We start from the raw sequence: 14,832 nt of genomic DNA, 5'->3' as shown, positions 1-14,832 counted from the left end.
CAACTCAAATTCCTCCTCTTCCCCCAGAAGTGATAGCTGCGGTGATATACGGTAGGTAAAGAGGCTCCAGTGTGTAGTAATACAGCAGCAATCTTTACTTAGCAAAATAGTTCCAAGATAGTGTTTGTCCAATGGGAGCGATGAGACTTGGAATAAATTAGTTATTGTTGCATTTTATTGCAGATGATTCAAAAATTTTCGCAAGGCTTTTGGAAGCCTGTGGACTGCTACTTTTTGAGCTCTACCTGCCTGCTTCAGTAATTAACCACAAGTGCAACCACGGGATCAGCCATGGAGACATGTCCATGCATTGACATCACTAGGAGCAAGTAAGTCATATCACTTTGTGTCAGTAAATCCAAAATATTTATGATTTGAACATGTACTCAGTAGGAAAAAAAATACAGATCAAACTATGAAACTTTATGAAACAGCCACTCACAACACTGACCATTAGACGAACATGTTGATCTACACATATTCAGCAATATGACAATGTCAAAACCAAACGCCTGAGACAGTGAGACTGAGTGGGTACAAAAGGCCACAATTTAGCCCTAAATTTATCTAATTATGACACTGGCTTTTGTTTGATAGAGTCTTACAATCTTTTTTACACCACCTACATTATAACATGTTTCATGCTAGTTGGAATTATTTATAAGGAGGTAAATAGCAGGAAAATAAGATAAAATATTCATCTCAGACACAAAGTGGAGAGGACCGGATCCACTTGCTTTGACAATAATCACTGGCTTTCTATCTGTGTGCCATCAGTGAGGGGAGCCATGAAAGCAAGCCAGTGTGAGAGTGAGTGACTGCCTACCATGCATGCTAAGAGGTAAAAAATGGGAACAGAGAGGCGAAAACTCAGGGCCAATGAAAATTCATGAATATTACACATAAACTTTTCCCATAATGCAATATAGAGTCTATGATGACAGAGAATCTCATGAATAGAAATAGCTTGGCAGAGAAAACACTCGCAATAGAGAGCAGCACTACACGAACGCATTTAAAGACAGTATGACAATATCTATGACACCACACACAAGATCGGTGCAAGGCCTGCGATAGAGATTATTTATTGAGCTTATGTGCCCAGTGTTGTGCGAACAAAGCAAACTCATGCATATATTCCCTGGCTGTTTGTAGTTATGATTAATAGCTGCATGCTGTATTGAGTGAGGCAAATACTCTGGGACCTCAGATCTGATAACAAAAAAACAGAAAAACACAACTGGGTGATATGACAGATACATAAATAAACAATCACACACAAAAGCCAGATAATCAGTCTGGGATTTTCCTTTGTGTTTAAGGTCAGAAGGAGTCAGATGTTTTTTTTTCTTTTTCTTTTTTTTCTTTACCTGGGTAGTAGCGAGCCAACCCTGTGGCACTGCCGAACACCTGCCAGAGAAGGGTGGGGTCGTCTTCTCTGTTCTTCTTAAACACATCCTCCAACGCCTCTGTCCAGTTCAGCTCGTTCAGCACAATGGTGGCTAGATAAGCACAGACAAACACACACACAAAAGCACACACACCTAATGTCAATATCTATATAATATCTATATCATGTGGAAACTGGAAAGGAGAGATCATCTATGACACACCTGAGCAGAACTGCAAATAACAATAAGATATTACAGGTGCACTATATGCAAAATTGTGGGTTGACTCAGCTGACATAAAACATGGAATAGGCACGTAATTTATCAGTAATTCAGACTAGTGATGCAAAACCCTTAAAGCCCTTTTCTCCCTGTTAAATTTCCCCTGAAGTAGTTTCAAAGAAAGGAAAAAAAAAATCATTTTGCACAACAATGTCACATACTGTATACTACACACTTACATTGAATGAAATATTCAAAACTGAGATGCAAGGTTTTATGGGTGAACCATCCGATAAAATAGAAAATGTTCAGAATTTCAAATAAAGTTCTGTGGGTTCAAACAAAGCAGCGTATATCTGTGATGACAAACCCACCAAAGGGAGGGCTGAAGAAGCTTAAGGGTAATGTAGTTTTGCATAGGCATCTTAAACAGATTTATGTTGATTTTCCAAAGCACTGTACGTGTGTGTGTGTGTGTGTGTGTGTGTGTGTGTGTATGTGTGTGTGTGTGTGTGTGTGTGTGTGTGTGTGTGTGTGTGTGTGTGTGCGCGTGTGCGTGTGTTCAATGACAGCAATCAGGGTTAACAACAGAGCAGCTTAGCAGAGCATTGTAGCGTGTCAAAGATATGTGAACGTCTCAGATGAAAACATTCATTAAGATTCAGACAAAGGCCCTGCTCACTGTCATCCTATTCACCCACTGGGACCCATGAGCAAATATTAGACCACCACACCCAGCAGCACAAGGGTCTACAGCGTCAAGTATTGGATAATTGTATCCTGCAAGGTAATGGTTTGCACTGACAAATTTCAAATTTCACCTAGAACACCTATGATAATCTGTGAATATGTGTCTGTATGTTTATGTAAGTGTGTGTGTGTGTGTGTGTGTGTGTGTGTGTGTGTGTGTGCGCGTGTGATTGATGGCATGTGTTGTGAGAGGCAACAGGCATTATGGATGTAATGACACAGCACCTAGACAGCTCAGAGCCCAAACTATCGTCACAGTGCACTCACTATGATGGATGGAGACACAGCACATGACGCCCCAACTCTATCTTCTCTCTGTGTCCGCCTCTCAATCACTCTGCTCTTACTTTACTCTCCTCTTTCTTTCTTTCTTTCTTTGTCTCCCACTACACTTGGGGTGTGTGTGTGTGTGCATGTCTGTACGTGTGTGTATGTGTTTGTGTGTGTGTGTGTGTGTGTGTGTGTGTATGTGTGCGCATGCGTGCGAGAGATAGATTGGTGCCCTGTATTGAGTGTGACGTGGCTCATTGATGTGCACAGCAAACACTGTTCATTTGCATACATGCCTCTAGAGGGGAGAGTTAATGAAGCCTCAGTTGCCAGGAGTCCATGTTTGTGCGTGCGTGTGTGTGTGTGCGTGCCTGTGCGTGCATGTGAGTGTGCGTGCATGTGTATTCACTTAGTAATGCATCTCCCTCATTAAGTGTAGAATTTTGAGGAGAAAATAGGGCAAATAATGACACCGTAGACCTTGTAAGATAAAGAGAAAACTACTAACTGTGAATGTATAGACAGAAAATGTAAGATTTTCAAATAGAATGACAGGTAAGACTGAGAAACACATATATATAAATATATATTTTACATATTTATATACAGCTCATGGACATACCACGTAATGAAAAAGATGAAGAAAACCTCCACAGTAAAAGCAATATGTTGCTTTTTAATGTTGCCAAATGGTTTTGAGTAGTTCTGAGTTAGTAATAATATTTAATAAGCTCAGCTCAACAGCTGTTTCATAAGGGAGAGAATATTCTCTTGTCGCCCATATTGCCACTGACACTAATGAATTCCCTGGCTGCAGTCAGCATGGCTTTGATGCCACACTAAATCTACACCCAATGATGACTTAATCTCTATGGGATATCACGGATACCATATAATTCGCTGACAAATACATCGTGGATTAGCTTTTCTTGACTTGGAACACTAAAGAGTGCATTGTTTTTTTAATTGTGCTTTCAAGAGGGTTAAGTTACTCTTCCCCCATATGCTGCACTCAGTGTAGAAAAGGATGACATGAACCCTGCGCTGTTAGGTTATGCTCCACTAAAGACAACACCGAACTAATGAGCTCCCTCTTTCAAACAAATCACCACACACAACAGAAGACATCATCACAGCAGAAACACTAGTGTTGATTCAAATGCTCATACCTGATGCAGAATGTTTTACAGCATCAAAGAATGTGCTCATCATTTGGTAACAGGCTGGAAAACACCAGAAAAAAAATGCAATCCACTAAACTGAGAAATAGATGTGCCAAAATGCTCAACACTCCGTTTATTGACAACATTTCAAGCCCTGAGGCTCTTACTCGGATCAAACATATGCTGAGTGCACCCTGAGTGCACCACACCCATACAGTATATACTGCTATACAGAGTAAGCAAAAAATGTTATGAGGAGAGGCAGTACATGATATGTTTGAATTAAACTGTTCAAAAAAGGTAAAACACAATGAGTCCTCCCTAAAATACACAGACCTAGAACAGGTGAAAACCCATCAGACTGCTACTTCAATAGGAACTATAAATTGGACCCCGTGTCTCCTATAGGAATTAATACTAAAATTCCCAAAGTGGTATATTCTGTAATTTCATGTATGAGATGAGCTCATTAGAAATACTTAATGTCCAAGGAGGTTGGACCATTTATTCTTGCAACAAATGCATTTGGTTGAAAGAGCTCTGTTCTTCAGGATGCTCGCCATATGAATCCAAGCATCACACAAGGGATTCTGTGGGTAGCACAATGCAATAAAAAAACTCCCAAGGCATAGTAGACGTATATGAAAACCATAACATAAAACCAGACATATTTCTGAGATTGCTTACACACTTGCTGTGTACAGATAGTAGCAGGAGGAGGTTTGGGTTGTTGGGGGAGTTTGCAATAACAGTCAACAGTAACAGTGGCAGGAATAATGGACACAGTATGAGCTGCAGGTTATGAAGAGCACCTCGCTGATGTGTTTGAATGCGGCCAGTGAATCAGTGAGCCGACACTGATCAGCTGACCTGCTGTTTGGATGGGGCAGCTGATAGTCGATAAGCTGGTGGCATGCACAACTTCAGGGCTCTTCCTAGCAAGATGCTAGATTTGTCCACACTGATTTTAGATATTTTATATCTTCCTATACATACAGTGCAGATTTATATGTTTAAGTGGACAGTGTAAATAATTTTGCATGTGGTTGTGTCTGATCACATATTTGCTAAACCAGTATTCTTTAACCACTGACAGTAACACAGTACATACAAATCTATCATGTACTGCCCCTCCCCGTGATATTCTCTGATGACTCGCGATGCAGAATGTGGGTGGCACCCATATCTAAAATTTGTCCTGATAAAGATCCTCTACGCTCAAAATGTCAATAAACAGGATGTTGGAACATTTCAGTGAACAGGCTCTATTTCATTTTTTAAACGCTCCTCAATTCACAAATGTTCCTCAGTTTAAATTTGACCCTGGACATGAAAGATATATTTTTTAAACTGGTAAAACTGAATGATTTAAGATCCTATTCACCCATCTAACACAGGAGTACATAGTAGCTATCATGTAAAATGTTATGGTCTTCAATATATGGTATTCCCAGTCGTCAAATGAGCTAAAAATGAACACAGGGTGTAGGCAAGGACATTTGAAGCTACAGTATTATTCAAGGGAACTGTGGACACGCTAATTTCTGACAAAGACCTCTGTGTTAATTTCACTGAAATGCAGTTCATTATCACAGTTTCATTTACAGTGCTTTATCCAGAACCACTGACCATGAATGCAAAAGAGGAATTAGTTTTATTTTATGCATTACAAAATTACTAGCAGCTAACAATAAGGAGTGCAAAGGTCAGGGCCTTAACATCCTGACGATGCTCCTGTTACCAATAAACAATGATGAGCAAATGGCTCGGCAAAGTTATAAAAAAATAAAGAGAGCAGGCTAGAAGGGATATTTTCAGAAAGCACGGTGAGTAGAGAGGGACTCATTCAGTGGAAAGAATGACGTGAGGATCTGTCAGAGTATGATAAAAGACGGGGATTGACCCTGCTGCTCTGGCTGGTTTGGGAAGGTCAGTCTACCATTAGGAAGTGAGCCTGGTGCAGGGAAGGCATTATTAGTGGCAGAGCACACAGAACAGTGTGGTGTACAGAGCTGGACATTTGCCTGGAGGTGCAGATTCTGTACACCAAACTCAGGACTTTGAATTAAATACAAGCTGCCAATGGAGGCAGTATAGGAGCGGGGTCGACATGAGAATTTGAAAAGATTAAAGACGAGGCAGGCTGCAGCATTCTGCATGAGTTGTAGGTGTTTTACGGACTGTTTCAGGAAGTTGGGTAGGAGAAAGCTGCATACATCTGTCAAAGGACATCAAGTGGCACTTAGAACATGCATAAAATCAGTTTTGGTGCTGTCAAAACTTATAGAAACCTGGTGAGATATTATTAAGGGTGCATTGCCATGGAGCTGTCACAACAGACTCAGCACCAACCTGCTGCTGAGCCTTGACCCACTGGCTATGAAAAACTGTGCAAGTATAATATCCTGAAGGCAAGCAATATCATGTATATACTTTTCAAAATGAATTTTCATGATGGGTGTCTAGCCCTGGGATGTCATACATATTGCATATACGAATTTCTAGCTGCCTGAAAAGCTGTGGGTGAGTTAATGGATAAAAACCATCAATTTATCCCTGTCTCTTGCTCTCTTTCTTCCTGTCTCTCTCTCCTTCTTTCTCTGTCAAATGCTCAATCTACCTTATTGGACTAGTAAATGTTATTGCAAGCTTTCTGTCATCTGAATGTCAGTTTCCTATCTCACGCTGGTCTCACACACGGCGTACTGCTGCCTATGGAAGGTGATTCCATAAACTTGCCGCCCACTTTACCCAGAAAATCCAATTTTCTCCGGCTGAGCATGGGCTATTCCTGGAACATTTATAGGGTTGAGATCAAATTGGAGACTTGAAACCTCAATATCATATGAATCTTCTTCTTCTGATTTTTTCTCCAGGCATACAAAATCCATACTCCTGTATGTATGTATGTATGTGTCTACTGTATGTATGAGTGCAGGCATGTGGGCACGTGCTCTCACTTCTCTCTCTCTTTCTCTCTCTCTCTCTCTCTCTCTCTCTCTCTTGCACGCACGCACGCACACACACACACACACACACACACACACACACACACACACACACACACACACACACACACACACACACACACGTATACACACCTATAGCTGCTCTCATCTCAGCCCTGGACATGTCCCAGTAGTATACCTATGCATACTCATTACAGGCTACCAATAAACAGCATCCTTGAGAAAGAGGGAGCGGGGGGCGTCATGGCACCTAGCCCAGATTATGGCCAGAGAATTGTCTAGGAAAAAAAAATAAATGACAAAGTCACTGCGTCTTCAAACTCATGGTAATAAACTGGGCTTGCAATTTTGCACATAACTGAAGCTGACATCAGTGTCTGCCCATCACATCCCCTTTCCTGGCCCTCTCTCTGGGGTCAGTGGAAAGGTGAAGTGTGTAACCTTGGGGCCAGACGGTTCCCCAGCAGGCTGAGAGCCATGCTGAAGGAGTCACTCCATCCTCCTATCGCTCGAAGTGATTGCTGACGCACCACATCCCACTGCACGTTAATTACTGCATATATAATTACGCACTCACTAACACACACGCACACTGCGACTCATAGAGACACAGATATAAATACACAAACACAAGCAAAGCGCCAGCAGGGTAGCCTTGTGGTTAGAAAAACTGTCCTGTAATAGGATTCATGTTCAATCCCAGCATGAACCATGTATCCTGTTGAAGCGGCCTTGAGCAAGGCACTGGAGCCTTCATTGAAATTCATTCTCGATAAAGTGTCACCTAAAAGCCTAAAATGTTTTAAAAAAAAGAAAAAAAAAAGAAAACTTTTCAAATACTATGCATAATTCAGGTCATGGTTAAACCATTCAACAGACCATCCTTAAGTCAATGCCATTTTATGTGAGCCGGGCTAATGTCAGAGAGACTCGAGAGAATCAAATTAAACTAAACCTCTCTAGGTAAATGTCACCACATAATGATGAAACAATCATAAACGTACTTTTATGACAAGGGCAAATCCACTCTATAACAGAATGCACACATGATTTTCCTGTGATCTTTGACAGTTCAATCTAGATTTGTCAACATAACCTTCAAAGCCATGAACATTCAACGTGTGTAAGCATTCATATTCTGTTTTGTTGCTGTTGTTGTTTTAACACCAACATGACTTGCTTATAAAAGCTCAAAATCTGTGCCGTGCAGTCACCGATAATGTAACAAGCACCAGCCTTTTCTTAGTCATCGATATCATTGGTTCTGTGGTTTTTAAGTGTGTGAAAGCATAGTTTGAAATAATAAATCCAATCCAATAGCAGCACCACATTTATGCATTTAATGGTGTCCATTTTTAAAACAAACAAACACACAAATAAAAAAAATGGTGAACTAAGCTTAATCACTTTTTCAAATAAGTATAAATGAATATAATAATAATAATAATAATAATAATAATAATAATAATAATAATAATAATAAAACATGAATTAATACTGCTATCAAAATCTGATTTAATTTAAAAAAATATTTTTTAAATGACTCAAAAAAGAAGAAAAGGGAGATTTTCCCTTAAATGTGTAAAGGACTATTAAAAAATTCCTGCAATTCAGAGGCACTGAAATTATTTCATCCTGCCTTGCTCATGTTTGCTGGTTATGTCTGACAAAGGCTGACTGCCCACAACAATCCATTTCCATGAGAGCGACTGCAGTCCATTCACATCCCAAGGACACATTGCTAGGCCAAAGGACACGAGGAGTGTAAAAACAAATGTTAATAGGTTGTACCATTTTTTTTAACCTTTGTTCACAGTCAGATTTGTTAGGAACACATTTTGTGAATAGCATTTCATATCGACTTGTGTCAGTTGTATCCATGGTTACACATTTGTGGTTTACATGTATGTCTTGGCCTCTGTGTATGTGTCTAAAAATGTGTGTGTGTGTGTGTGTGTGTGTGTGTGTTTTAGTTTGCACTCACAGCCATCATAGATGTCGGTGGGTATGTGGACAGCTGTGTGGTTGTGATCAGTCAGCCGTCTAAATAACGGGTCCTCTTTAAAGTCTGGTCGGATCCTGTACTTTTTCCCATCTGTCTCATTTGCTTCCAGCTGGAATAAAAAAACAAAAACAAAAATAAAAACAAACAAACAAAAAAAAACATATCAATACACAAAACTGCAGTGCTGACTATGGGTTTGAAAAAACAAAACAAAAAAAAAAAACAACACAGCCTCTTGTAAGTGCTGTATAAGGGTTTATTCAAAAACACGGAGCCCAAAATACAGCATTACTAAATCTTACATGATACCTTTATTTCTGCACTTTTTACGGCCTCCCACCTTGCCTAAGGAAATCTAACTGCGTCATCAACTGGATGCCTGATATATATATATTTTTTTTTCCTTATCATTTTCACTTTGGTGGAATAACAGGAGACACTCAGATTGCCTATGCCCCTTGTGGAGATTTATAACTCCTACCGTGCATTCACCAATTTACATCAATGAGAGAGCTACAGACAGGGAGATATATGAAAAGAGGCAGGATGAGATATGGAGGAAAAAATGTGGGGTAGAGAGAGGGAGAGAGAGAGCAAGGCAGTGAGGTGGAGAAAGAAATAGCAAAAGAAGGAGAGGGAGGGAGAGAGAGAGAGCACGCGAACAGTTGCTTCCTAATAAAGCAACAGTGTAGCCAGCTCATACATCTCATCTGTCAATTAGAGGAGAAACATGGCAGAAACCTCTTCACCTGAGAGAGGGTGGGAGGAGGGATGACGGAGAGGAAGCTATAGAGGAAGAAAAGCCTGTGGAAGAGGCAATAGAGAAAGGAGTGCAGAAAAAGGCTGAGGCAAGACAGAAATGGGTGTGGGGGGTGTCGGGGCGGGGGGGCAGACATAAATGTGGTGACTAGGAGAAGGAAAATGGAGGAGCGGGGTTGAAAAGAGAAGGTGGAAGTGAGAGAAAGGGTGCCATGTAGCATGACCTCATTACTAGTCCACATCTAAGTGTGACATCTGTGTTTGCCAGAGCTCAAATGAAAGGAGAGGAAATGGGTGGAAAGAGAAAACACACTCACATTGTCCTTTGCGTTGTAGTAGGCGATGTCGTCATCCTATAAACAAGCCGCGCACAGAGACACAAAAAGCGCTCAGCAAATGCTAAGTGCTAAGATCTTGCCCAGAGAAGCATAACATCTGCTCTCTAATCAACACACTTTCTAATAGAGTTCCAAGATAATTCTTTATTTTCCTGACAGGTTACTATCTTGGTTATTTATTTATTTATTTATTTTTCCTTTTTTGTGTGAATGGAGATTATGGACTGTGCAAACCGATCAAATTAATACTGTATGAGTTTATAGTCCAAGCTGAGTGTGCAGTGTGGTCCGCTTTACATCTGTGTCTATGTGCCTACAGCTATTTACAGCACTCAAGGGATGCATTTCCTTTCCATTGAGAAAGCAATATGCTAATTCACAGCTAAGATGCCCATAACTGTCTCTGCGATGGGCATTTTTCCTGACCACCGCTTTACTGCATATTTTAATTGTCTCCAACTGTGATTCTTAGGAAGCAGAGGCCATCTGTAACGAATGAGAGTTATAATGCACCCTAACATATAATGTGCAATAACCCTATTTCTAATGGAGCTTAATCACTGCTAATGGCATACAGATGCAAAACAGACTGAACCTGTTTCAGACACTGAAATTAATTCATGGCTTGCAAATCCAAACTGCGGCTGTGTGTGTGTATGTGTGTGTGTACAAAATATGAGTGTGTGCATAAAGAAGTACATGCATTTGTGCATGCATGCCTATACCTCTTTGTGTGTGTGTGTGTGTGTGTGTGTATGCGTGTGCACGTGTTTCTCTCCGTCTGTTACCTCAAACTCGTCTTTCCACTGATGCTCCATCTGGAACTTCTCAGCAGCTGTGGCCAGTTTCTGTGGAGAGAAATATGACAGGGATTTAGAGTGGAAACTACACAAGGTACGCCTTCTCCACAGCTTCAGTCTAATTATAGAAAACCTGAGCAAAAGAGAATACGTTAAAAGGCACAGTGGAGACCATCCCAGAAACAGAGAAATAATTATGGTCTCACTTGCACAGCTCAAACCACAAGGCTATCATGGTCTTATAGCGCTGCTCGCTAAAGGACACACCACGGAGTGTCATAATGTCAGAATGAAAAGGTTGTACTGACGACAAGAGAATAGTGTGTTACTGTGTGTGTGTGTGTGTGTGTGTGTGTGAGAGAGAGAGAGAGAGAGAGAGAGAGAGAGAGAGAGCAAGAGGGAGAGACAGAGACAGAGATGAAGAGAAAAAGGGAAAGAGAATCCTTTGGTCAGCAGTGCAAGGAACAGCACATCACTGAATAAAGTCAAGAGGGAAGGGATTACCATCTGAGAGGCTGTCAATCAAGCTAGAGACTTCTAAATATCAGGTTGATATAAAATTTAAATCTCCTCACCTCCGCTGTGCACTTCTCTCTGACACACATACACACACACGAACATAACAGTACGTGCACAGAATTGTAGTAGCCGTAATACTTCATTAGTCAGATTCTGGGAAGTTACTTTATCATCAAAACATCAAAAGCAATGCAAGACACAGTGCCAAACACAAGCAGAGCATACACAAACCAAACTCTGCATACAAATGCACAGGCAACCATGGCTATACTGAGCAGACAGGTCAGGCACAAATCTATAATGATTGTTTCACAATTTCACTTTTGGGAGGTAGAAGCCCATTACTGAAACCTGTGTTCAATCATTACACTGTGAAATGGCTGATCTGTGTTGCCCAGGATACTCTGGCACTTCGCTCTTCTACTGTGCATTACATTTAGGGCTTCAATATCACATCTAGTAGAGGTGTTCTTTTGCCAGTTTGTTTTTGTCTCTTTGTTTCTTTTGATTGGTTTCTTTTCCAGCAAATGAGGACAAAACTGAGAATCCCGATGAAAACTTAAATATATGAAGGAGTGAAAGGGCTTTAGAGTAAAAGAACAAAGATATCACAAGAGAGATGCTGAGAAAAAAACACACACACACACACATACAGAAAAAAACACTAATTTACAAGGCTGTGTATATCCCTGGCTCCACACAGATCAAACCTGAGTCGGGCCTGGTCCGGCTCTGCACTGCTCTAACCGTACAGTCTGGGTAAAGAGAGCCGTGTTGAGGCAGGGATCTGTTCTGGGCAGCATTAAACAAAAACCCAGCTGTCTGACAGTGTCTTCCCTCACAACAGCAAGGTTACAGCAGCCTCCAGGATACTCACTCCATTGCAGGGGTGTGTTTGGAGGTACATCCGCAATCAGAGATGATATAGAAATGCAGAAGTGATATGAGATATGTGAGGTAGTTCATGTAGGAATGTATAGCACTAGATCTGGTACTGGATCTGTGAATGAGAAATAGTTGGACAGGGTGTCCGTAGTACATATTATTTTGTGCTTTTTTATTATAAATATATTGTGTGTGTGTGTGTGTGTGTGTGTGTGTGTGAGTGTGTGTATGCTGTCTGCAGTAGTTTCATTCTCGATCAACAATCCCATCTCTTTGGCCTCAAGTCCCGGGCTCTGTTCCAGACCTGTCTCCACCTCCTCTGCACTGGCTGTCAGCAGCTAAATATACCCTCTGTCACACACACAGACACATACACAAACACACACACAGACACACACACACACACACATACACAGACATACGCACAAAACAGCGATCATAAAGGGATCTGAGTCATTAAGCATTTAAGACTAGCCACCATCATTAGGCCTGTTCAGTGTTCAGGCTGGAGAATCACGTTGGAAGGGGAAGCCATTAACAAATTGTTACAATTCCTTGATTCCTCTGAGGACCTCGAAATATCAAGTACATCATTATAACTTTCCCACCGAAAATCATCTGATTCCGAACCACAAAATTCCTACGGATATGAGCCTTCTTGTTCACCACTCTAAGGCCCTTTTTCTGAGGCACTCAAGGACAGTGGCTCCATTCTGCTTGAAATCATGTGCTGGTCATGCAAGTGTGTGTGTGTGTGTGTGTGTGTGTGTGCTAGCACCACCTTTGCACCAAAAGGATTTAACCCTTCACAAATGGTGTCACTGCGGTTCTCTAATCTCCTCTGATCTTGTGTTTTGAAGTTGGAGATAAAAAAAACTGAAATATAGACATCCCAGATGGAACAGGATGGTCCTATACAAGGCTTTTTTTTTTTTCTTCATTCATTATTCAATCCAGCAGCTAATCACAACCCGACAACTTCCTGAACAAAAAGCTGGTACTGCGTGTTTTATGCCATAAGTGTGTGATGAGCCAAAACAGCAAGAGAAGATTTAAGACTGTAATAATATGATACCTGAGGGCAAACAGGAGGAGCAATTCATATCCCTGCTGAAAAGGCCAAGTGCATGAAGTCTTGTCATTGAGGTAATGTCTAATGTCAGTTAATGTCAATGTAACGTCACTTCATGTAATATGTCACGTCATTGAACTAATGGTGTGGAGGTCACTCTTACATACTTAATCCAGACCATCGCTCAAAACCTGTTCAGGGTCGCAGATGCATAATGGATGGGAACACCACACATACACACAGATGCGCTCATGCATGAACATATGGATATTGATTATGGATATGTATGTATGTGCCTCCTTTGGTGCATCATCGCTCCCCTCAGCACTGCTAATCTTGTAAAATGTATTAACGCATGATACATGACGACTATTAAGTTATAGCTCTACACATCACAGTACTGTGTGTGGCATAAATGAAGAATATATGGCAATATCCAACGTGCATTTTGCGGCTAAATAGCCATCTCTCACACACACACATATGCACACATTCACAAGTACACACACATACCTCCTAAGAGAGCAGACCGAGGGTGTTGTTAAAAATTCATGACAGGGCTTTGACGAGGATTCTCTCCCCTCGGGGACATATGGGGCGGGAGAGGAGGGGTGTGTTAGGAAAGATACCTAATTACACGTCTCTCTTTTTCCTTGTCTATATATCTCTATGTCGCGTTCGTACATGCACACACAGGTTACCAGGTTATCCAAAGAAGAAAGCAACACTGCGATCAAATTTGCTACAGACTACGGAGCCTTGATTAGATGAGACGGCTTCCTGACTGACAGTTAACCACTCTAAACTGGCATAACAGTTCATTACTGCTTGACTGCAAGTTGCCAGCTCTGCCAGTTGATTAAAAGCCATCGTCAGTTCTCAGTGTTGAAAGGCACGAATTTAGCACTACAACCGTTTGGTTAATGGGAGCGCACAACAAAATCCCCACAGCATGCTTGATCTAACTGCTCATTAGTCTCCCTCTCACTCGGTATAGGATAAATAAGCAAACTCCACACTATAATGAGTCCACTCTGTCACTGGATGACCACGGGAAACCTGGTGAGAGCCACCACTCCCCTGCAGCCCTAATGGGGGAAGGAGGGATGCAGAGAGGAGAAAAGGCTGGGGGATAAAACTAAGGAGGATAGAGAGAAGGAGAGAAATAAAGAAACAAGAGACAAGATAGGATGAAGGGATGGGGGGGTTCAGTGAGCAAAAGGAGAGAAATGCATGAAACTGCAGGTGCAGAGAACACCACAGTGTTGGACCGGAAATTCTAGACAGAGCTGAAATTGGCTCTGAAACAGCAAAATTATTTCCGACGGGCCCAGATGCACACCTTCACCTTAACCTGAGCAAACCCATGCCTAAAGTTAACCATCTCTAACCAGTTTAGAAGCACTAAAACTGTGGATGCAGCGATTACGCCTGCAGCTTGATGAAAGGAGAGAGCAAGAGGAGAAATTAAATATGAATCATGATATCTAATATTGGGAGGGGCAATATATTAGAACATCCAATACTGTCTGCTGCCAGCATTGCTGATCCAAGTTGGTTAAATACAGTACATGTTAAACCTAAAAATGACCTAATGATAACTGCAACAACTGTGGTGCACATCAATATACCAATAGCCAGTTAGGGCACATAATATTGTATTTCACATTTCATGTGCCTTCCACAACC

General features: G+C 41.2%; 1 protein-coding gene across 1 annotated transcript in view; it reads right to left on the bottom strand.

Moving 5' to 3' along the window:
- LOC115360248 (voltage-dependent calcium channel subunit alpha-2/delta-1) overlaps window positions 1–14,832 on the bottom strand; it is a 74,819-nt gene that overhangs the window by 33,173 nt on the left and 26,814 nt on the right. Inside the window, 4 exon segments of the mRNA XM_030053007.1 lie at window positions 1,371–1,502; window positions 8,750–8,879; window positions 9,847–9,882; window positions 10,656–10,715. Coding sequence (XP_029908867.1) covers window positions 1,371–1,502; window positions 8,750–8,879; window positions 9,847–9,882; window positions 10,656–10,715 — 358 coding nt within the window.

Source organism: Myripristis murdjan, chromosome 6 (genome assembly GCF_902150065.1).
Source record: "Myripristis murdjan chromosome 6, fMyrMur1.1, whole genome shotgun sequence".
In the NCBI taxonomy this organism is placed as follows: Eukaryota; Metazoa; Chordata; class Actinopteri; order Holocentriformes; family Holocentridae; genus Myripristis; species Myripristis murdjan.
The sequence above is the reverse complement of the archived record's forward strand: the minus strand, read 5'-3'. Positions and strand labels throughout refer to the sequence as shown.